At 53.2% G+C, this 24,066-nt stretch overlaps 1 protein-coding gene across 7 annotated transcripts in view; it reads left to right on the plus strand.

The window, feature by feature from the left end:
- The window catches only part of LOC122378933 (dedicator of cytokinesis protein 1-like), a 47,798-nt gene extending 23,909 nt beyond the window's left edge, over window positions 1–23,889 (plus strand). For 2 of the 7 annotated variants that reach the window (XM_043360627.1, XM_043360628.1), the window contains exons 12-41: window positions 376–564; window positions 921–1,078; window positions 1,462–1,579; window positions 1,850–2,021; window positions 2,422–2,609; window positions 2,894–2,997; window positions 3,331–3,465; window positions 3,745–3,924; window positions 4,338–4,515; window positions 5,513–5,647; window positions 7,610–7,771; window positions 8,089–8,282; window positions 8,539–8,656; window positions 8,922–9,036; window positions 9,354–9,556; window positions 9,794–10,036; window positions 10,423–10,677; window positions 10,913–11,113; window positions 11,454–11,589; window positions 11,768–11,859; window positions 12,169–12,292; window positions 12,439–12,650; window positions 13,146–13,256; window positions 13,480–13,584; window positions 13,923–14,053; window positions 14,573–14,671; window positions 20,979–21,159; window positions 21,516–21,642; window positions 21,960–22,054; window positions 22,407–23,889. In XM_043360627.1, coding sequence (XP_043216562.1) covers window positions 376–564; window positions 921–1,078; window positions 1,462–1,579; window positions 1,850–2,021; window positions 2,422–2,609; window positions 2,894–2,997; window positions 3,331–3,465; window positions 3,745–3,924; window positions 4,338–4,515; window positions 5,513–5,647; window positions 7,610–7,771; window positions 8,089–8,282; window positions 8,539–8,656; window positions 8,922–9,036; window positions 9,354–9,556; window positions 9,794–10,036; window positions 10,423–10,677; window positions 10,913–11,113; window positions 11,454–11,589; window positions 11,768–11,859; window positions 12,169–12,292; window positions 12,439–12,650; window positions 13,146–13,256; window positions 13,480–13,584; window positions 13,923–14,053; window positions 14,573–14,671; window positions 20,979–21,159; window positions 21,516–21,642; window positions 21,960–22,054; window positions 22,407–22,505 — 4,560 coding nt within the window. In that variant the 3' untranslated portion in view covers window positions 22,506–23,889. The remainder of the gene's footprint in view (window positions 1–375; window positions 565–920; window positions 1,079–1,461; window positions 1,580–1,849; window positions 2,022–2,421; window positions 2,610–2,893; window positions 2,998–3,330; window positions 3,466–3,744; window positions 3,925–4,337; window positions 4,516–5,512; window positions 5,648–7,609; window positions 7,772–8,088; window positions 8,283–8,538; window positions 8,657–8,921; window positions 9,037–9,353; window positions 9,557–9,793; window positions 10,037–10,422; window positions 10,678–10,912; window positions 11,114–11,453; window positions 11,590–11,767; window positions 11,860–12,168; window positions 12,293–12,438; window positions 12,651–13,145; window positions 13,257–13,479; window positions 13,585–13,922; window positions 14,054–14,572; window positions 14,672–20,978; window positions 21,160–21,515; window positions 21,643–21,959; window positions 22,055–22,406) is intronic. The other 5 variants (XM_043360631.1, XM_043360630.1, XM_043360633.1 and 2 more) reach the window with 4 other exon arrangements.
- The last annotated feature ends 177 nt before the right edge of the window (window positions 23,890–24,066 follow it).

Consider the following 24,066-nt stretch of genomic DNA (forward strand, 5'->3'; position numbering starts at 1 on the left):
AGAGGACAGGGGGCGACTGCGACGTCCTGGAGGAATGAGTACCTATTGTTTGTCTTTGGATAAGTGGCTGTTGGCACCCGGGCAGGTCCATAGGTGTCTCGAGCAACTTTGGGCGTACCGGTAGGCTGAAGTCTGAAGGCGAGCAGTGGCGGGATAGCTACATCGGCAGGAGTGCTGGAAGATGGAAGTGAAATTGAATTAAGTTATATTGAGAGGAGATTTGAGGGAAGACAGGGATTGGATTTGGTAGGTAATATTGGATTGACTGAAGACGTGTTGTGAGTGCTGGGATTCAGATCTGTTGGTTCGCTTCTTCTCTAACACCTTTCATACGATCTGCTCCGATTACATACCTACTTCCCCTGCCGTTTTCAGCACCCTCACCTGGCCAAGATGGCGCTGGCCCGGCGTCTGGGGTTCCCGGATGTCATCCTGCCGACGGACGTACGGAACGACCTGTACCTGACCCTGCACAGCGGAGAGTTCACCCGCGGCAGCAAGGTCCAGGACCGGAACGTCGAGGTCACCGTCAAAGTCTGCAACCGAGACGGCTCCGTCCGACACGTGGGTAGAGTGGTTGGGGTGGGAAAGAGGGGTGATGAGGAATGAGGGAGGAGGTGGTCGCCTGGGGATCATCATGAGGACTCGTGGGGTAACCAAAGGAGATGCCTTGATAAGGGCATTATAAGAGCATCATTAGTTTGACCTTAACATATTCTAGAGCACTTTTAACGTCTGAATCTCTCATATTGCTTTGGTTCTTTCTAGGAATTCTGAGTGTATATTGCGGGCATATGTAAAAAGCTAATGAAACACTCAAGGGATTGAAACACTTGATGTTTTTGTTTGACAGTGTCTCTGTCGTGACCTGCCGCTCTAGCCCCGCTGCGGCCCTCTAACCATACCGTGATCTCGCTCAGGGTGTGATAGAGCGCGGCGCCGGCTGTCCTCCCGTGGAGGAGTACCGCTCGGTGGTCTACTGGCACGAGAGCCGGCCGCGCTGGGCCGAGACGCTGAAGGTGGTGCTGCCCATCGAGGGCGACTGCGACAGCCACGTCCGGTTCACCTTCAAACACAGGTGAGGGGTGACTGCGACAGCCACGTCCGGTTCACATTCAAACACAGGTAAGTGGGGACGGCAACAACCTTGTCCGGTTCACATTCAAACACAGGTGAGAGGGTACTGCGACATCCACGTCCGGTTCACATTTAAACACAGGTGTGAAGCCGCCTCGGATCTCTCCGGCGGGGTGATAGGTATTCTTTTTGTCAGTTGGTTTTCAAAAAGGTCATATCGTGATTGTTTTTAGTCCCTCTCAGCTGCCTCTGGGTTGCGATGGTTGCCTGAGTGATAAGTCGGCGCTGGAAGCTCCATCCTGGCCCTCGTTACCTGGTAAAGATTCAAAAAAATAATTATATCGTTCATAACGTTAGACAATCATCATCCTCTGCTTATTTCAGATCGAACAACGAGGTAAAAGACAAATCTGAGAAGCCGTTTGGTCTGGCGTACGTGAATCTTCTGCAGTCGGACTGTACCACGCTGCGGAACACGCGACATGAGCTTAATGTGTACAAGGTAAATACCAAGCTAATTACCAGTGAAAAAAGCTAGCCATGAGCAGAGCGTGACGTTGAATATGTACATATTAGGGAGTCACAGCTTTGTTTTGGCTGAAAGTCGGTCGATGTCCCTTCACTCACTGGTGGCTGCTTTACACATGAGATCATCAACAGATTATCAGACAATTCGTGTAACTCGCTGCTTTTAAACTGAAGTCGCTGCCGCTGCGTAACGTACCTTTCCCTTAACACCCACTAACCGTCTCCCAACCTCCTTCGCTCTCAGATCAACTCCAAGTCATACGAGGAGGGCGACACGTCGTACCTGAACCTACCGGCGCTGAAGTCGGACATACGGGACGGGCAGCCCCGGCCAGAGAGCGGCCCCTACCTGCTGAGTCTACGGGACTCGTTCAGCCTCGAGTCCATCACCTGTTCCACTAAACTGACGCAGGACGGTGGGTTGGGAGGAGAGTTGAGTGGATGAGGGGGTTGTGTGTGGGTGGGGCGGGAGGGGGATGGGTATGAAGGCTGGCTGGGAAGATATTTTTAAGTAGGTTGGGGTTACTTTCCTCACTGAATGTTGAGCCATCTCATGCAGTCCATATTTTTTTGTGCGGTTTTGGTGATAAAGAGCTTGTTGTAGGAAACGGAATCTGGTGTTCATACCATTTGTCTCTTCCTGGAGGCCGCCTCGTCCAGTTTCATCCATAACATAAAATTAATGCTTATGTGTCTGACTTACGACATCGATCATCCGTGATGGTCGGTCCGGGGAGCCACCTCATCCCATCTGACCCGAACTTCTTGAGGAACCCGTACCTCAGCCCACTTCTGACCCCCCCCCCCCTCCTCCAGTGGACCTGCTCGGTCTGCTCAAGTGGTCCTCGGACCCCGGCTCACTGAAGGAGCGGCTGGCGCGACTCGACCGCATCAGACAGGAGGAGCTGGTCAAGTTTCTGCGCGACAGTCTGGACGCGCTGTTCCACATTCTGATCCACTACGAGACTGACGATACGTATGATGTGGACGTCTTCAACGCTCTGGTTAGTGGCTGTTGATGACGACTGATGATGAGTCGTGGCCTTCATAGGGTGTCTTGGTAGTTTGGACTGTTAATTAATTATATTCGTGGCACTTATGTTAAAATACCAGTGAGTGGATCATTGCCATTGCCACCATTGTCATGAACGACAATATTCATGTCTCCGCTCCCTCTTTCTCTTTCTCTTCTCCTTCTCTCGCTCTCGGCCTCGTTTTGATCTCGGTCTCGGCTCTCGCTCGCTTTCTCTTTCCCTCACCACCCTCCCCACTCCTCCCCCATCACCAGGTGACCATCATTTCATCGGTGACCACCGAGCGTCGTTACCAGCACTTCCAACCGGTACTGGAGGCCTACCTGCAGAGCGCCTTCAGTGCTACCATCGTCGACAGGTGGGACGGAAATCGCTCGACGTTAGAGGGCTATCTCCTTCGCTGCCCGTTATCAGTCTTTGGACTTGCAGCTGGTTTAAATCATATTTGCGACGTAATGCTAGCTGTTGATTATATGATATAGCGATATGATATGAAATGTTAGTTGAAGCTTTGTGTATGGGCATTGGGGATCTGTTACTTTTTATCGCAGCAAATGTTTGATTGATGTTTGTTTTGTTGCTCGTATGTTCCTGGCATTGAGTTTTTAAGTTGACACTCGGTAGATGTTTTCCGTTGTAATTTTCTCAACCTGTCTGATCCCGCTGACCAACTGCCGACCATGGTCCTCAGGAAGCTGATGGGTGTGCTACAGACCTACATCGATAACGTCAGGGATCCCGAGAGCCGTCTGCACCTTCTGAAGGCGCTCAGCTGCCTTAGATACGTGTTCAAGTTTATCATCAAGTCGCGACAGCTCTACATCAAGTGAGTGACGTCCTATTTGTGTATGTCATACATGCTCTGCTTATGTTGCCTTGAAACACGATACAATATGATTAGCGATGACATGCTATGTTCATTGTTCATACGCGTGCTGAGCGGAAGAAAACATCAAAACAACATTACAAATTAAAATCACATCACTAATACGTATCCACCAGCGTTTGATCTAAGTAATCGATCAACACAGCTAAGTCGGCGATTAACCGCTCCCCCTCCTCTCCCCACCAGCCTTCTCACATCTCCCTCGTCACTCTCTCCCAGGATGAACGGCGGCCACGACGCGGCGTCGTTCGGCGGCACCACCCAACACCTGCTGCGCTCCTTCACCGGCCTGATGTTGGACCGGGACACGGAGCTGGAGAGCGTACAGGAGGCGATGCTGCAGCACCTGCCGTCTGCGGTCGACGACCTCACTGCTGTCTGTGATCCCGTTCAGCTCAGGTAGGGCACGGGGGGGGGGGGTTGGAAAGGATGTGGGTCAGAACTTAGAAGATGTGCTTGTGGCGTGGGACATTAATGAAGTTGCTGTGAGGAGAGGACAGAGGTAGAGTAGAGTCTATCTAGTTGACAAAAGTGTGGTATGAGAGGATGAGATGTATGACAAGGCGAGAAAGGAGATAATGATGATTTTCTCGAATAATATGCGATTTTTTCGTGCTCAACAAAGCTGTAGTTTGAATATCCCCCTAAAAAACTCAGTTATCCGGTTTGCCTTTAAAAATACAAGTTTGGTTTTCGTGACGGTTTTTCTTTGATTCCCTTCCCTGGAGGATTAATATTCGCAGAACACTTGAACGTTTCGACAACAATCCTTAACGCGCTCATACTAACCGTTCCCCACCCGTCTCCCACAGCGAGGCGATGGCCGAACTGGTGCGAACACTGGCCAATGGCAACCTTACCGAGCGGAAGCTGTCAGTCATCAGCCGCCTGGTCCACAGTCAGCTCTTCTCCAACCCGGATGGACGACACGTGCTTCTGCCGGAGGTGGTGGCGGCTGTGGGACTGATGTTTGACCTGCAGCAGCAGAACGTGAGTGATAGCGGAGGGTTTGGGTGAGGTTGGTGGTGGGTCAAGTGTGGTTGGTGGTGGGATATGTTCTGACGGCAGTGAGATGCGGTACGAGTGGCGGTACGGGTTAGTGGTGGCGGTACGGTCTCTTCTCGTGGATGCTGTCCCGATTTTCTCAGTTTTTGATGCACACTGTGTGGTCTGTTGGTGACCGGTGTTCGCTTTTGCGCCTTCACGGACTTGTGGTTGGTTTTGTTCTGTTCATCCCCGGCTTGTGTGTCTGTTTTGTTTGTTGGCCCGGATCCCTCTGGTGGCGGCGGTGACCCTGCCTTGCGGGCGGCTCTCACATTGCTCACACCTCACTCACTCGCATGCTCACTGGATGCCGGTTATGTCTGGGCTCACTTATTTATTTAACCCCCACTGAAATGGTCTTTCTGAATTTTTACTATGTTCAGCTGTCACGAGAACATTATTGCTATTCTTGATGAATTCTTAACCTAGGTTTATACAAATTATCGTGCAGCTGGGCTCATTTATCCTTACGCATTAAGAAGGCTCGGTCACCCCGAACGATTCAGCTCAGTTTTCTGTGCTTTATGGCCCACTACCCCCTCCCTATCTCGGTTCGTGTAATCTCTGGGCCTGGGTCCGACCTGACATAGCCGGCTCCAGTGGCACGCGCAGAGCTGCATTCAGCGATTTAGTTTAAACCGCGCTATCCTCAGACCATGTGTGTCCGTATTCCGACAGCTCATACGCTCCCCGGGAACCGCAGTAACCATTGGCAGCGCCGATAACCACTGAGCATTGTCAGTAGCCGCTCGTAACCGTCGCAGCCACCGCGCTAGGTAACCTAGGTGATAGTTAATAACCCTTAGCAGCTGGCCCTTATTCCCTAGCAGCCTATGGTCTTTGGTGAGTCGCTGATAACCCTAGAAACCTACCCTACCCTGGCCTCGGTAACCACCCGCAACCCCCGGTAACCACGGTAACCGTCGGTAACCATGGGGCGCAGGGCGCCGGAGGCATGGCTACCCTGCGCCAGCGGAACAAGCGGAGTCAAAAGCTGGCCCAGATGCTGGGCGAACAGCGCACGGACGCGATCGGACTGGACAAGGCGCGTGACGAGCTGCAGCGCAGTCGGGACGAGGTACTGACGCACCTCACACCCTCCCTCCGCCTCCCGCACGCCGCCCGCCGCCCCTCTACCCAGCGCAGCATTCACCCGCTTCCCTCGCTTAGTATGCTGCAGTGCGTTCTGATGATATGTCTGAAGTGCAGATGCGTGTAGTCCAGCCAGCGCTTGCGTTTGGAAGATAATCGCTTCATGTTACGGCTTTTCTTCAAACTGGTTACCAGCATGCGCTACATTGCTGCATGGATAATCGCCTTGATGATCTGGGAGGGGAATATTTTCAGGTCATCATGCTGGCGACATCCCTGTCGAGGAGTCCATCGGCCGACGTCGATTGAAGGTGGATAGATTTGCCTGTCCAGTAGCTCAGTTGGTAGAGCATTGGACTCCCGGTAGTGAGAGCTCGGGTTCGAGACGCTCCTGCGCTCGATATTTGAGACCCTCCTGACGGGGATGGTCTGCGGTTGGTGGGAGCAGCCGCAGCCAGTTGAAGTCAGTTGAGTGGGACAGACCGTGTCCGGCTTTGAAGGGCACATTAAACTTTGGCATCTAAATTCTCCCGATACCCGGAATTGCGCGATCGGACGGTAGGGGTCGGGGTCTGCGCAACAAGCTCTGCTTAGCGTGGGCTCCGGCTCTGTCAATCCGTCCATTCAAACATTCGAGCTAAAATTAAAAAAAAAAAATAGATGCTGCTAACTGCGTTAGGATGGCTTGCTACCCGTGAGGATTATGTCTGAACTTTCTCTGCAGACAATATAGTGCGGGTGATTCGGCAGTGTAATTCTATGTAGTGCAGATTCATCGAAAGTTTGGCTGGAATCGTTCGTCATTATTCGTGCATTCACTTGTCCATCTTAAGCAGTTGCATGAAATTCTGACTTTTTAGTCAAGCTCATTAGTTTGTGTTTTGTTTTGTGTGTATAGTATTTAAGCTTGGAACAAACCAAATGTTTTTTATGGATTACCGCACCCTGGGCCCAATCTCATCACATCTGAATATACATATTCATTGCATCTGAATATACGTTGCTGGACCTACATTTGCCATTTATCTAGTTTTGAACCAAGGTGTAGTCATGCAGCTTAAATAGGAGGGAAAAAAATCGGAAGCTCATACGATTCATCAGGCTGTAAAGCCAATCGCTTTGCTGTTTATTTTCTCAATACATATTTTGCCTTGCATTTGGATCCTCGACTGGATCCGTTTATGATTAGTTTTTTCATGTTCCTATTTGGTAGCCTACCGTATATATATGTATATCTTATTTAAGTTTATATATAAGCGGCATGTAGATTTAGTGCATGCTGTGCTTATTGCATGCATCTCAATGCCCATGTCAGTTGTTCCTATCAGTAATTCTTTATCACACAATTTTGAGCCAATCATGCCCGGTTATTATACCCTTGTTTTGTGAACATACTGAGCATGCTTGAAACTAAAAAAAATGTTTGTATTCTGATTCACTCAGTTTATTGTACCCACAATTCGCTTTTATTCGCTTTCAAAATATTTACTTCCCTCTTGCACGTATTTTTTAATTGCCATCTCGTCACTATCCACTGCTCGTTTGCAGCTCATCTTCCACCTAGCAAACCTAATCAACCCTGTCTTTCTTGGATGCGGTGCAACAAGGTCACATTCACTACCCCCACACACGGCCGCCGCTCAAGTCTTCCCCCCCCCCCCCCTCCACGGCTCCCGTCTCTTCTATCCGTCACTCACTCGCCCTCACTTGGCCCCCTCCCCCCCCCGGCATCTGCAGCCCTGTATTGGTACCCTATCGAACCCCCACTCAACTCTCCTCTACTCATCATCTCCTTCCCCGTCATTTATAGCTGCGGTCTAATGTCTCCTCCACTTCTCCGGCGCTCACCTCCCCTCCCCCTCTCCAGCTCCAGCTCTGTATCGGCGTCCTGTCGACCCCCACTCACACCCTCTCCCATCGCTCACCTCCCTCCCCCCCCCCCCCCCAGCTCCAGCTGTGTATCGGCATCCTGTCGGACGTACTGGACGTGCTCTGGCGCCAGCACGGCCAGCGCGGCGGCACGTCCATCGACGTCGGCGTGGTCACCCAGCACCTGCTGCGGAAGGTGCTGCAGACGGTCGTCAGCGTCGATCGCGAGGACACTCTGGTGGTGAGAGACCTGGGGACAGGGGAAGGACAGGGTGTTGAGGGCGAGATGCTGGTGTTGATAGCCTCGGTTGGTGTTACCAGACGGCGGATGCATAATAAGGCATATTATTGTTTATTTTAACGGCAGTATAAGCAATCGCTCGTTTTATGATGGTGGAGACAGGTTAACATAGTTTTATGCTAATTGAAATTGCTACGATCACCTCTTGATGTGCCAGAGAGACGTATCGTCGCGACTCGTGATAGAATCAACCAATAACGATCGAGTGTCGTTCTTCCAGGTCCGCTCTAATCCCACTTCCCCCTGTATTTCTCCAGTGCGGTCTGGTGGCGATTCTGATCTCGATGCTACGTCAGATGGAGAGGCACCACTACGACCAGTACATGTCGGGCTTCACCGACGTGACCGACCAGCTCGCCTTCATCACCGAGATCCTGATGGTGTTCAAGGACCTGGTGTCCAAGTGTGTCTACCCGCCGCTCTGGTGCGAGATGATCATGCTGCAGAACAGGTGAGAGAAGTGACATGTCTAGCGAAAGTGGTGAAAGCGGTAGTGGCGTGTGTAGTGAAGGTATGGAAAGTAGACCTAATTGTTGAAGGGTGTGGCGTTTTCAGCGTGATTCCAGGCACATAAGATTTTCTTTAAGTCTGCTGTTTTGATCTCATAACCGGGCCCGGGCGAATTAATTCTTAGCGTTGGTTTCTGGAATTAATGGCGAATCACCAACGCCGCGTTTTGACATTTGACGGCTGCTTTTGTTGTGCAGCGTGATTCTGAAGTCGCTGCGTCTGTTCTCTTATACGATCCGTGACCGGTTCCTGGAGCCCTACGAACACCAGATCTGGAACAACTTCTTCCATTGCGCCATCTCGTTCCTAACGCAGGTCAGTGTGTGGTGTGGGACAGCGGAATGGTTCGGTTATTGTCAGCTAAGGATTTTTGTTAACGTGGGGCTGTGGGAAATGTTCCCTCAAAGCATCAAAGCACAACTATTTTTAACGTTCGTGTGGTGCACGCAACCACTGACTTTCTGTGAATGAAGTGTTCAAAGCTGAATCTTTGTTTTTTCGAGCTGCTCGACGACTTTGCTGCCTTATGTGGAAGCCCTTTCCGCATCTGACTCACCCGCGCTCGCGTCTGCACGCACAGAGTCCGCTGCAGCTGGAGACGTTCTCCGCCAGCAAGCGGTCCCGCCTGCTGGCGCGCTACAAGGACATGAGGAAGGCCACTGCAGAGGAGATCCGCACCATGTGGATCAGGCTAGGTGGGCGCGGTGTCCCGGTCACCGATCGCCCTGTGGTTAGCGCTCTGTTGAGGTTACCGAGAATAAGAGGCTTCATGTTTCGATTGTTGGGTTCGAAATGGTGAAAAAGGGACGGGCTTGCCGTTGACTTGATTTGTAACGCTTACTTCGTGCTATCATACATTTCACCTCAGCTGCTGCTGCTATTTACATAAGCCAATACCTTTTACCGCAAATATTCATGAATGGCGACGGCAATGGAGGCGATCAGAGGAATGTTCGCCACCTTCCTCCACGGCCCTAACCAGCTGCACACGCCGGCCCTGTCCCGCCCTCAGGCCAGCACAAGATCGCCTTCGTGCCGGCACTGGTGGGTCCGTTTCTGGAGATGACATTGGTGCCAGACCCAGAGCTGCGGGGGATGACCATCCCACTCTTCTTCGACATGATGCAGTGCGAGTTTTACTCGCCCATCAAGCCTGGGTCGCAGTACAATGACACCAAACGACAGGCCAGCGCCAGCAAATGTAACTTCAATGAGGTAAGGCGCGGGGGAAAGAGAGGAGGATGTCTGGGTGTGGTTTGGATGAAGAAGATTTTAGGAGCGCTGAATGCGAATGGTCACAACTGCTGTGGTGGGGGGAGGGATATTGCAAATGTGAGGCGGGCGTCCGATGGTGTGTAACAATGGGAAATGATATTTGTGAAGCCCAACCCTCTCTTCACGTAGCAATGCTCAGATTTTGACACCCGGCTCTCCTTTCTCCCTGCACATCAGTTTGAGCACGAGATGATCAACAAGGTGGACCACCTGATCGACGGCGGCCGCGGCGACGACTTCTACCGCGAGCTCTTCCGCGAGAAGATGCTGGAACTGTGTGAGAAGCACAGCTCGATGCGCGAACAGGGCGTCCGCTTCGTTGCCACGGTGACCGACCTGATGAAGCGACTGCTGGAGTACCGCGCCATCATGCGGGACGAGAATCAGGAGAACAAGATGAGCTGCACGGTCAACCTGCTGGTGAGTTTTTTTTCTTACGTCATGGGAGGAAGGAGATAATTAGAGAAAGAAGTCGGTGAATAGACCATGGTGAGTGGGTTTGAGTTAGGAGAAATAGTCGGGCTGAGATCATGTAGAAGCCGTTTAGATAGGTGAATGTGTAAGGATGACCATAAAACTACGTGTTCTGAACATTCAGTACTAGCAGTATGCTGTAGCTCTGCTAGGAATGTGTTCTTGGAACTCTGTGTCGGCATGTAGGTACGAGTAAGTAGCGTCTTTAAGATGGAAGGAGCAGCCACCCAGTGGTGCTTGTCGTCTTAATTGTCTGACTTTGCTTAGCTTATGTGAATTTAGTATGCCTACGGCGCTGCCTGACATCGGTCACCTCCCGTTTCCCCGCGCAGCACTTCTACTACGAGATCCACTGCCAGGAGATGTACATCCGCTACCTGTACAAGCTGCGCGACCTGCACGTGGCCGCCAACAACTACATTGAGGCCGGCTTCACGCTGAAGCTGCACGCCGACCAGCTGCAGTGGTCGGACGAACAGCTGCCGGCAGTGCTCCGTCACCGCAGTGACTTTGGACCGCTGGAGACGCACAGAGCCATGAAGGAGGCGCTCTATAACAAAATCATCGACTACTTCGACAGGGGAAACGTGAGAGCCAGGCGTGACAATTATCCGTCTTATACAGTAATTAAGTTTTTTATGTTTTCTTAGATTCAGTGAAGAAGTGTTTAAGTCAATGTGTAAATACGAAATTCTACGTCAAATGATATGCGTGTTGCGTATAGAACATTCATATGTAAAAATATCATATATGATGTCAAAAATGCGACCATCACTTATTTGCCGCGTCCCGCTGACCTCTGTGACCCGTCCCCCTATCCAGCTGTGGGAGGCGGCGCTGCAGCTCTGTAAGGAGCTCTCCGGCCAGTACGAGGAGGCCACCTTCGACTACCACCAGCTCAGTCAGCTGCTACAGCGCATGTCGCGCCTCTACGACAAAATCCTGCAGGAGATTCGGCCCGTGCCTGCCTACTTCAGAGTGGCGTTCTATGGACGTGGCTTCCCGGCATTCCTCCAGAACAAGGTGAGTCTTGGGAGCATGGCGCTGTCTCTTCTACAGGGCACCGCCGTGTGTCGGTTAGATATTACTCCGAATATGTTGCGAATATGCTGAGTGTGAAAATCGGTAACCGTGTCTGGAAATAGGTGTGGGTGGTATAATGGAAATTAAATTTGTTGATCGCTCAGTAATAAATCAGCAAATTGCTGTCGTAAGACGAAAAATACCGAGAATTCGCCTTTACTTATTTCGGAAACATGAAAACTCAAACTTAACAAACACGTTGAAATATCGCTGGAGGATTACATGTACCACCATTGTGTGTGTGGTAGTTACGATCTGACGCCTTGCTGCCCACACACAGGTGTACGTGTACCGTGGTCGCGGCTACGAGCGTCTGGCCGAGTTCAGCAGCCGCATCCAGGACACGTTCCCCAAGGCCGAGCTGATGGACACTCTGGAGACGCCCGGTCCGGAGGTCACAGAGTCACTGCAGCAGCGTATCCTTTGACAGGCGGCCGCACGGGAGAGCAGGGGAAGGGTGACAGGATGGAGTTCGCGGTTGATATCGGGGATGAGAATCGGCGAGGGTGAGAGTTTATGTAGTGCAGTGTGTGAAGTTCGAATACCCTCTCCTTTGCGTTGGAATTCCTTGACGATGAACCTATCGGGCCTCAGTCCTGCAAGTGAACAGCGTTGACCCTGACATGGAGGACAACAAGCGCTTCTCGGGAAAGCCCGTCACTGAGAAGATAGTCCAGTACTACCGGGTACGTCAAACACTGGCCCCCGAATGTTCAGCCCTGTTAGTCCTTTTTACGATAGCATGATCTCTTCAGCATGGTTGTTTTGTTTTGTTGATCATTCAAGAAACACTTTGTAACTTTTGTGGTCTTTCCCGCATTTATTTTCACGCTTAGCCGTCCATATTTCCAAAATTGAATGGAAATTCGAGTTACTACTTCATTATAACCGTTTGCCATCCGTGAATTTATGTGTGTCATGTGCTCATTTGAAACATCATATAGGTTGACCCAGTACAAGTCTCCACTCGCACATCACCACCCCTGCTCCCACAGGTGAACGACATCGACCGGTTCGTGTACTCTCGTCGCAGCCAGCGCGGCGCCAAGGACCCCGACAACCCGTTCGCCAGCATGTGGCTCCAGCGGACTGTCATGAGAACCTCCTCCAAACTGCCAGGTCTGTGTACATTGTTGTAGAGCTGCAGGTATCCATCGCATAACGTGCATAGCTGCTGTTACTAAGTGTGGTTACTTGTGATAACTGAAGAAAACCTGATGCCCCTTGATCAATTTGCCGACTGACCCCCGGCTCCCACCCCGCAGGGATCCTGGCCTGGTTCCCGGTGACGGCCACCGAGACGTACGACGTGACGCCTCTGGAGCACGCCATCGAGACGATGACGACCAAGAACCGCCAGCTGCGCGAGCTGATTCTGTCCAACCGGAGCGACGCAGCACTGCCGCTCAACCCGCTGACACAGACGCTGACTGGTATCATCAACCCGGCGGTCATGGGCGGCACCGCCAACTATCAGGTGAGGGGGACTGTACTCTGTTAGAGCGTTATACACAGACGCTGACTGGCATCATCAACCCGGCGGTGATGGGAGGCACCGCCAACTATTAGGTTAGAATGGAGACTGCATCTAGCGTCATTCTTAGGGATCGTTGGGTAATACACAGGCAATGAAAAAAAAAAGAAATATAATTGTAGTGAATACTTCCCTCTGGTTCAATTATTTATCCGCAGGGCAGTCCGAGGATTCTCGATAGTTGTGATTTTTTTTTGGGGGGGGGGGGATGCGACAGACCAATCACTCGCGTGATAAATGCTTTCATTTTCTTCTTTCTATATTTTCTTTTCCTTCTCGTTTCTTTCTATGCAGTATCAAGGCCATATGCAGTATCAAATTTGATTGTCTTTCCTCGCTGAGTCTTTTTTTTTGTAATTTGATGATTTTCGCTACCGCTCGATCCTACGCCTATGCACCAGCTGATGTCTCACCGCCCACGTTCCATCTCCCCCGCAGACGTTTTTCACGCCGGAGTACGTGGAGAGGAACCCGGACGACGCCACACTGGTGGCCAAGCTGAAGGTGCTCATCGCTAAGCAGATTCCGCTGCTCGAGGCAGGACTGGAGGTGAGAGAGGTGGAGGGGTGAGAGAATGATGGAAGGGTGAGAGGGAAGGAGCGAGTTGCGGAGGGATGGTGGTGAGAAGGAGGATAAGTGGGAAGGAGGGGTGCATGAGGGTTGAATGTGCTATTTTCTCAGGATTTGTAGTAACTATGTCATATGGTATGTAGGTGCAACAGCATACGTTCATTGCTGGATATTGTTAAACGCCACACTCTGTTGTTTGCAGACACACGGCCAGCGGGCGCCGGACAACCTGAAGCCGCTACAGACCATGCTGGAGGGCATCTTTGACGACATGAGGACAGAGGTGCAGGATAAATTCGGCGTTCAGGTGAGCAGGCTGGTGCTATGAACTCTTATCGGCGACTTAAAGTTGATATTTTGTCTTCTTCTTTTGTTCTGGATTTTCGTTTTTTTTTTTTTTTTTTTTTGCTTAACGCCCTTATGAATATGATGTATTGAGATTCTGCTGTTGAATATTTCCCTTTAAGTCAGTAAAAAACAGTTATGCTTCCATGTTTTGGGCTCGTTTTAGCTATCTACGAAATTTAATCAACATTTTATATCTAAAACATGTGAATGTATGACCAGATTATCAAAAGCATTTTTTTACCATCATTCCCCTGTACGACTGCTTGCGATTATATCCTCTACATGTCCATATTTCAGGAGTGTGACCTGCCGTACCAGCGGCCGGTGGTGGCTCTGCGGCACCACCGTCCGTCTCTGGCCGGCTGGGAGCGGCAGGACTCCAGTCTGTCCGAGTCAGTACACACCAGCGCGGCCAACGCGAGTGCCAGGTGCCTGTCCGCTACTGCTTATTACACGGGCCTCCCTTCTGTCCCTCACGTCTTCCACAGCAGCCTACCCGTGTGTTCCCGCCTCGGGAGTGTTGCGTCGGATGGTCTGTTGTTTTAGAGAAAAATTATGGATGGTGGCCGCGTTATTTTTTTGACTCGCTAGTTTTTGTGTTTACCTACGAGGACTGAGGAGCTTTATGTTTTCGTGTTTGTGCTTCCCCTCCCGCTCCCTTGGTTCTTGGGCTATGCGTGCAGAGCATTTGCATCATTGCTTTTCATGGTTACGTTGATAGTATTGTTGAATGTATAAAAAAGATGCGTTAAATGATAATATGAATAATTTAATGATTCAATGTTTTTTTTTCAAAGACTGCTTTAGCGCTCAGTTATTTACACAATGATCAATGACCAGCTTGCTTCATCACTGATCTTGCTAGCTGTTGCTTTTCACGGTGCATTTGCCGGCACCGAATATACCTTTGTGGTGTTATATTAATGATGTCTGCTTACCGCCGGCAGCCTCTCCTCGACGACGCTGACCAGTCCTCAGAACGGCACGGCGCCGTTCCTGTCGCTGATGAACCTCTCCCAGAGCTTCAGCAGCGGCGGCACGCTCAAGTAAGTCGACTACTGAGTCTGATGGAGATACTTCAACTTAATCAGTGATGGTCTTCGTGAAGTGAATATTGTCTGCCTCGGAGTCTGCTGTAGGGCTCATGGTGCTGGCGATCTCCTTACAGCCTAAAGTGTAGGGTCACCACTGGCCCTGACGTCTGCCGGCAGTGTTTCCTAGGTTTAGGCGTATGTCTCTTCCCGGGTCTCATTTAGGTTTCCTGATGTAATGTCAGCGCTTGAAATCTCCTTTTTCCGTCTGATGGCCCAGTCCAGCCAATATGTCGAGCTCTATTTGGTCCGATTGAGTTTGGTCTGGTCCACTGCATTTCGGTCCGATTTTTGCCCTGTGGTCTGTAATTGTCCGATTGTTACACCCTGTAGATAGGCAAGTTGCACATTTCAATCATGTATTAATGTATTGAATGCTGGGCACACATCTGAAACAGAGACACACAGGTATATCAGCGTTATGCCCGTCTATCTCCCCCAAAGTCTTTGGGAGCCTGACGGACAAAGACTCACAATCTACAAACTAGTAACAATATGCACTGCTGACGTTACTGACAACTCGCTCGTAGCTACCGAACGAAGGTGACGGGAATCGAAAGGCGAAGCCGCGAAGAGCAACGCGAGAGCGGACGCGGATACGGTTGATGCGCGTCGCTGAGATAGTACCGGCGGATCACTGCATAAAGTCAGGGTCACGGTATTTCGCGGGTTTGGGTGCTCGTCGCCGGCCGCTGCGACGCGGAGCTTGAGGCTCCGGGGACGATACAGGCGCAGGTGGGATATCAAGCATCGGTGGTTGCTGTGAGGGCGGGCTGTCGGACACCTCCCGCATCGGCGGTCGAGCGCGCTGCTGGTTTTGCGGGGACGCGGGGGAACGCGATGAGGTGCGAGGTGTGCGCACTGGGGCCGGAGACGGAGACTGCGTCGGTGATGAAGGCGTCGGCTCCATCTGAGGGGCGGCCGTCGGCCGCACGGGTGACTCCACCCGCGGAACCAGTGTCGGCGACGAGGGCGTCGTTGCCGTCCGGGGGGCATCAGGCAGCCGCGCAGGGGGTAGCTGACTTCGTTGTAGGCTGTCAAGTAGATCATCGAGACGAGCGCCGCGGCTGGGGATGACGGGGCTGTATCTCCGGAGAAACTGGCGGTTTCGCAGAGTGACCCGACCGCTCCCGTCGACACGCACGACGTACTGGTTGTGTTGACCGACCTCGATGATGCGCCCTGTTTTATCCCACTTTTTGGGATCTCGTCCAGTCTGGTTCTGTAAGCGAACTGTGTCGCCGACCTTGAGAGGAGGGAGCCGTTTGGTGTGTTCAGACCAGCGCTCGTGTGAGCGCATGTGCCGATTCCTCAGGGCCTCTTCGCGGGCGAGTAGAGTCTCTCTCCAGGTAGGATGAGGAAGGTACTGGCCTGGGTGGATGCGGATGAAATCTCGCACCGGGCGCCCGAACACGCATTGTGCCGGCGATAGTTTAGTGGAAGGATCGGGGGCGTTGCGGTACGTTAGTATCGCCCGTTGGAACTTATCCACGTCCAGCTCGCCGCTGTTGCCGGTGTTGCCCACAATGAGGCGTTTAATCGTCTTCACTCCGACTTCGGCCCGACAGTTGGCGTGAGGAAATGCCACAGAGGATAGTCGATGACGCACTCCCCAGGCTTCCAGGAAAGCCTCAGTCTCCTTTGCCGTGAATTCAGGGCCGCCGTCACTGGTGAGTTCGTCGGCGATGCCGAAGGTGGAGAACGTCCGTCGGAGACAGGCGATAAGTCCCTTGCTGCCGCCGCTCGCTCTCTCGACGACAGGCCAGCCAGAGTACCGGTCGACGACGACGAGATACGTTTGCCCCATGTATGTGAAGAAGTCAGCGCACACTTGCTGGAAGGGATATTCCGGCGGGTGAATGTCTTCCGGGGGTGCGCACGGTTGCGAAGGGGCGTTGCGGTTGCACGGTCCACATCGGTCCCGCATGGAACGGATGTCCGCCGTGATGCCTGGCCAGTAGACGCTCACGGCTGCTCGGGCCAGCATCATTCCCACACCTTGATGGGCGCTGTGCAGACTTGACAGCACCTCTCCCCGCAAGCAGGGCGGGACGATGACCCTCTGGTCGTATAAGACCACACCGTCGCTGGTGTATAGACCATCTCGAATGGCGTGGAAGGCACGGATAGCCTCTGGCATGTCCTTGCGTTGTGGTGGCACGCTGCCATCTTCGATCATCTCAAGCAGTTGATGCATCGCGGGATCGCTGGCGGTCGCTTCTCGGATGCGATCCCAGGTGATGGAGCGGAGTGTGGATACTGCTGCGACGGCGATGCTGCCGGACTCGTCGACAGTGGTGTCGTCGCGGAGGGCGAGACCGATTGCGTCTCCGGCGGGGTAACGGGATGTTGCGTCAGGAACGCGGTTCTTGACCCCGGGCACGTACCGAACTGTGAACTTGAAGCGGAGTGTTTTTTCCTTCAGGTTGCGTAGACGGGCGTTCGGCATATCAGCCAGCGACCGGTCGCCGAGGACCTTCAGCAGTGGCTTATGGTCAACCACGATGGTGAGATTGGTGCATCCCAGTACGAAGAATCGCGTCTTTTCAAGCGCGTCAGCGACGGCGAGTGCTTCGCCCTCGATTGGGGCGTACCGGGATTCGGCACCTGTCGTGAACCGGCTCCCCACCATGGTCGTCTTCCATCCTGTGGCGCAACACATGGGCGACTGGCTGTCACACGCACAGTGCTTTTGCAGGAGCCAGAAGCCGACACCTGTGCGGGACCAATCGGTAGCCAGGACAGTGGGCCTGTGCTTGTCAAAAATTTGCACTCCTGCGTTGACTTCCTGGATGATGATGCGTTTTGAGTCTTCGAACAGTTGCTCTTGCTTCTCCGTCCATTCGAACTTGCCCGGTTTGAGCAGCTCGCGGAATGGTAGCATCACGTCAGCCATGGCGAAGGCGTACGACACGTGATTCACCACCCCGAACCAGGCTCGCACATCAGTCAGGTTCTTCGGGGTAGGGAACTCGGCGATGCTCCTGAGGAACTCGCGGCAGGGTCGGACTGCCTCGGGGGAGATCTCAAAGCCGGCAAATTCCACGGTCTGCCGAGCGAATGTGAACTTGTCGGCGTTCAAGGTGATGCCATGTCTCCCGCACATGTCGAGCCACTCCACCGTGCGCCAGAAGGTTTCGGTGATGCTGTCACCCCAGATCAGGGTGTCGTCCACGCACTTGGTGTATGAACCATGTGACAGGCCGGTGGACACGATGATTTCGTCGTAGCGTCTGGTGTAGCCGTCCCCGCTTGAGATGTAACCTTGGGGGGCCACCCGGTAGCGATATCGGCCCCATGGGGTGAGGAATGTCGTAAGATGCCTGTCGTCTGGGTGTAGGGGGACGCTGTGATAGCCGTTCCAGGCGTCCAGTGCGGTCTTGTAGGTGTTGCTTGGAACAGAGCGTGCTTGATGAAACGGGCTCGCCGTGTGATGCGTTTCCCTCACGGCGTGTCGGTTTAGTGGCTGGAGGTCCACGCATCGTCGTGGTTTGCCGTTTTTCTTGGAGACCACCACCATTCGGTGACACCAGGTTACTGGGTCGCCCACAGGTACCGGTTCGATCACCCCAAGCTGCACATCTTTGTCGAGGGCTTCTTTGACTTCAGTCTGCCAGTGCAAAGGCACAGGGATGGCCTTGTGACACGCCACCGGGTCGGCGTCTTTGTCGATCATGAGGCGTAGAGGCGGACCGTCCATCTTCGTGAGGGGTTGGTGTTCACACGTGTTGAACGTACTCGATGAGTAATAGTTCACCAACCACTTCCGCAGGTTTTCGGTGTTCTCCTCGGTGGCCGCCATGGGGAGCTCGGTGGGCATGGGAGGTGGCGGTTGGCGGGTTGGACATGAGCATGGTTGGTGGTCGGTGGGAGGAACATCATCGGCCAGCATAGAAACCAGTCCAATGGACGGGAACGCGGAGTCGATGATGCCGAGGTCGCGGCAGGCGTCACGGCTCAGGTAGACGGCCGTTGTCGACGGCGTGATATACACAAATTGACGTGTCTCACGACGGAGCCCATGACTTTGCCCGGAGATTCGCAGGATGATAGCTCCTCGGAGGTCGATGGGGTTTCCGTTCGCGGCGCGCATCCGCATGGAGGTGGGGACGAGCTCGTCTTCCGTGATTCCCAGCCGGCGCAACAGGTTTGTGCCTGCTAGACAACTCTGGCAGCCGGTGTCTGCGATGACATGCTGCGTGATCGTGGTTGTCCGATTGGGGTGCTCCAAACCAAGACTGCTGTAGTCGGTAGGGTCGACCGACAGCTCCAGGTCGACGGTTGGTTGTGGTTGGCTGGTCTGTCGACACCAGCGCTGTGACTCGTCGAACATGTGATGCGCGAGGGTTGCAGAACACGAGGCCGCATCTGTGTGAGTTGAGTCAGTATTTGGAGTGACGGTGTGATCGGTGATGCCGCACAGGGCGCCGAAATCATCGTCTTCATGCCTCGTGACAGCGCTGTCCCCAGTGACTGCGGCAGTCTTCTGTTGTCGGCAAACCTCCGTGAAGTGACCGCGACGGCGACAGTTACGGCACTGATGCTTGAAAGCGGGGCAGGAGGTGGCACTTACGCTGTGTGGCGCTTTCGCCCCGTGTCCCTCTAGGCCACAGTACTGACAGGCACCGGCATGGGTCGCCACATGGGGTCGCCTTTGATCCGGAGGTGCAGGTGTGTTCTTGGCGCGGCGGTACTGACTGCGGGCGGCAGCCATCCCTTGTGACTGGAGAAGACGCTGAGCTGAACGTTTACCGGCCTCTTTGGCTTCGATAAAGCTGATAGTCTCCTCCAGTGACATACGCTGGTTCTGATTTCCCAGCAGCTCCAGCTGGATGTCGCTGTCGTTGATGCCGCGCGCAATGATGTCGCGGATAACCTCGTCTTGGTATGATATGTCCTTACCGCAGGCGCTGTTGGGACACTGGATCGTGAAGTGGCACACCGCAGCCTGGCCTCGCAGACGGGCGGCGAAGGTTCGAATGGATTCATCGGTGTCTTGGGTCATGTTTTGCAGCGCGACACGTGCAACCATAGTGTTCTCCTCGCGAACCGCCAAGCGGCGCATGGCTGCCAAGACATCTTTCTCGGGTTTCGTCGCTAGGCTGCCCCCAGACGCCCTGGTCAGGTCGCGGCGTAGGGCTTCATCGCAGCATTCCAGTAGTTGTAGAACGCAGTCGGAACCGGTGAGATGGACAGCTTCCTTGTAGTCAGTCCATCTGCTGAGGAAGTAAGTCCACTCTTCGCTGGAGCCCGCGGCAGACACCTGTGGCCGGCGGACTTTGTCGGCCGTGAAGGAGACGGAGGGCCGCGCGTGTGAGGCGGCCTCGTGCATTCTCAGCAGCTGAACCACGACATTGGCGTCAGTGTCTTCGGCGATGCTGTATGAGCAGTCCTCGAAGGGGCATCTGGTGGCCGACATCCTGAAGTTCGTCAGTGTTGATGCTCTCTTTAAGAGTTACTCTTGTAACGTGTAATGATATGTGTGCCCAGCATAGATAGGCAAGTTGCACATTTCAATCATGTATTAATGTATTGAATGCTGGGCACACATCTGAAACAGAGACACACAGGTATATCAGCGTTATGCCCGTCTACCCTGCTCCTGCTGACAAATATTCTTATGCTAACTCATCACACCATATTTCTTTTTGCAACGTCGCCAGGTCCCGCCGGCAGTCGCAGTCTCCTCGGCGACCTCCTCCGCCCCCGCCCCCGCCTCCTCCGCCCCCGCCGCTGCCGCCCAAACTTCCCCCGCGGACGGCCAGTCGGTTCTACGTAGCTGCACCTACCTCAGATGCTACCTCTGATGCTACCTGACCCAACCTAGTTCGTTGTTCCTAAATGAATATTGCTATTTATCAATTGTCATCCCCATTCTTTGTTTGCATGCTGCTTTTTTTTGTACCGCGAAGGCAGTAAACAGCTCACACCGACACCATTGACATTATTATTTGAAGCGTTACTGTTTCTTTCTGGTTTGCTTTGAGCTGGACCGTTGGTACTTGTTTTGATTTAATAGCTACGTTTTAATTGTGTTTTTTTTTTATGCGCATACGATTATTTTTAAAGAATGCGTTGTAATTGATATATTTCCCTCTGTCATTCTTTTTCATGTGTGATGTAAACTGATCTGATTTCTGTGTTATTTTGCCTTTTATCATGCATTATTGTTTCGTTACCTGGTGCCCGTGTTGTGTTCAGTTCGCCTGTCTCACACCACCCTCACCCCGCCCCTCTGCCCACTCCCCCCTCTCCCCGTCAGATCCCAGAAATCCGCCACGTCCCTACCCCGCTCCAAGACCATTTTCTACAGCCAAGCCAGCAACCTGTCGGCGGCGGGCGCCGTGGCGTCGACGCCGGTGCGCAGTCGAGACCGACGCGACCAGAAGCGGGGCAGTATCACGTCGCAGACCTCAGAGTCCACCATCATACTGTCGGAGGAGGTGGGTGATGCCGGGCGAAGGGGAGGGGAAGGGAGGAGAGGGTTTTTGGGAAGGGAGAGGGGTGGGCGTGGTCCTTGCAGTTGGGGGAGGGAGGCTGCAGTCAAGGTTTTTGGGACGTGTGGGTGACTTGGTGTTGGTAACATCGGCTGATTATATCGAGTGACATGATGTGGTATGCCGTTTGTTGCGGTCAAAGGATTACATGGTATCAGTTGCCTCATTTTAGTCGGCAGGGTTTATTTTCATGAACCATTTTCTTTTTCCATGCGTTTTATGTGTTATTGCAAGACGTCCTGAGTGTTTGGGCGCAGGTTTTGCTTGCTCATCCAGCTGAGTTGTGTCATCTCTTGTTTCAGCTGCGGCCGGCGCGTCCGCTGCGCTCGGAGGTTGAGAGGGAGCGGCGTCTGACGCGCCCCTGCAGTGGACAGTACTCCCTGCGGCACTCTCCATCGACGAGCACTTTGAGTTCCCGCGACTCGCTCGGTAGGTGCCGCCATATTGGTACAATACCTACTCCCTGCGGCACTCGCCCTCCACCAGCACACTCAGCTCCCGCGACTCGCTTGGTGGGTGCCGCCATATTGGTACAGTACAGTTCAACAACAGCAGCCACACTAGTTGCAGGCAATACAATTTGCCCTTTGGAAATATGACTGTGTGTAGACGTCCCTGGCCTACGCGTTTGGCATATAACCACAATCTCGTAAACTATAATTCATTTATGTTCAAGACGTTGTGTAGACGGCACGTCCATTGTGAGCTTTCCGCCAATTACCACTGTCTTGTCTGGCGTTTTGCAGGTCCGCCCATGGACGAGGACTCTGAACCGCCGCCGCCTCCGCTGCCGGCCAAACAGAGCCGCCAGATGTCCATGCACATCGAACCCGACGGACAGGTTAGAGCTGACAAATTTGATGGGAGGGTGACCCGGCTGGTGCTGGCAGCGCGTACTGTGGACATAACTGGCTGGTGAAGAGTCATGATTGCAGTATTTCATGGATGCTGCTTGATTCACAAATCTCTCACAATCTCATGATAGCTAGCATGAAATGACTCATCCCTGCCCTGTTGTTAGCCAAGAACGCTAACGGCCACACCCGCTATGTACCGTATCCTGCCCGTATCAACCAGCCTTAATCACACCATTTATCGAGGGAGCCTCTCCATTGAAGTGGGTTGAGACGTGTGTAGCCAGTCCACTCCCCAGCCTGTCCCTGGCCGTAATGCACCGTGTCGCCTGTCCACAGGACCTGTCGTCTCTGCTGCCGGAGCCGCTGCCGCCCTCCCAGGAGGAACCGCCGCCCAAGCCGCCCCTCGGCCCCCCTCCCGGCGAGTCGTCAGTGTGAACCAGCCTTTCAGAATATGTCCGCACACACAAATATCAGGTCTTTCCAGCGGGCATTTCCGTCGAGATTGGTGACCGTGTTGGTTTGGGAGAACCGCCGTAGAACGTTTAGATCGGTCATGAAATGTAGTCAGAGTGTCAGCGATGAAACAGCGGTGTTGTGGATGAAAGTTCAGGGGGTGGAATGAAGGGAATGGCATTTGAGAAGGGTGACAAGTCGAGTGGCATTGTTCAGGATTGACTAGCGAGCTTCTCCGTTGTTCCGGGCGGACTTTTCTGTGAGCCTCGCCTCAATATGTTAGCGCCCGACGTGTAGACATGTATTCCTTCCTCGCCGTTATGCAAGCTTATATCGCGGCATGTTTGTATGTATGTATGTGAGTCGGGTTTATGTCGTTCCAGCGCCAGTGGGTGCTGCTTGCTCAGTTGGACGGGTGTGCCGCACACCGCCCTGTGGTAATCAATGGCCAGTGTGGGGGGATGTACCGGGGCGCCGACCATGTAGTCCAAATATGTAGCGTGGACGGACGGTAGAGTGTAGTGTTGTGTCGGCCGACTGGGGAGCGTAGTTAGTAACCGAGACCATGACAGCAGTCCCTGCCATCCAACAGCCTAGCCACGTACGCTTAGCAGTGCGGAGTGGCCCACAGTCGCCTGTGCAGTATTTCCCGGCCGCCGCCCGATGTTCTGCCTCTGACGTACGCGCGCGTCCTGTCAGTGGCTACAGAGTTCTAGTCCGGTTCCGGGATGATGAAACGCGATGCTAATCAGTGGGTGAACCTGCCGGCCTATGGAAGTATCTAGTCCGCTTTCTACGGGAGCCAGAGTCGGTAGAGCCGTGCAAAGTCGAGGCGGAGAGGCCAGTAGAGCCTCTACCGGGCTTGGTGGAGATTAGCCGTGGCTTGTACCGGTAACCAGATTGCTTATTTGAGGTATGAATGGGACCAGCAATGTCCTGCTTCCGAGCTCAATGCTGGCTGTTCCAGCCGATTCCGTACACAATGCGGGCTGTTTAAAGAGGACCAGATTTTTAGCTTTGTGATCGCTTTGCCATGATTTTGTAGCGCGTCTCGCGCGATGCAGTGCGCTGCCTGTAATGTGTTTCTACAAAGCTTATCGCATGGGCATTCAATCATTCCGCGTTTCGATGTTTCCTGTATCTGTCGCTACAGAACGTACCGTACAACGCTGTTATCACAAACCCCACCGAGTTTTCCGTCACATATCAGCTGTGCCGCCCGCCTCAGCGCGGGTAGACCTTAATTCCCCGGCTGTCGGCCCGTGACGCCTGCGGACGGCTGCGTAACTTCTGGTCATGTGAGTGTAACCGTCGCCTACATTATTGTATTTGAACAATGTGCTTTGAATACAAACAGTTACGCTGGGCTGGCTGTTTCGTCATGGTGTGAAGTGTGATCACCGGCTTGTGGGTCGAAGTCCAGTGTGACGAAACTCAGCGGTTTGTTTCAGTCGGTCGATCACCGAATAGCAGCGGAGAAGCGGGCGTCGGGGCTGTTGCCAGGACGAATATAGATCGCTCCGCGGTCGCATGAATAGGTTGA

The sequence above is a fragment of the Amphibalanus amphitrite genome, unplaced genomic scaffold, assembly GCF_019059575.1.
Source record: "Amphibalanus amphitrite isolate SeventyFive unplaced genomic scaffold, NRLGWU_Aamphi_draft 000068F_arrow, whole genome shotgun sequence".
NCBI classification, from domain to species: domain Eukaryota; kingdom Metazoa; phylum Arthropoda; class Thecostraca; order Balanomorpha; family Balanidae; genus Amphibalanus; species Amphibalanus amphitrite.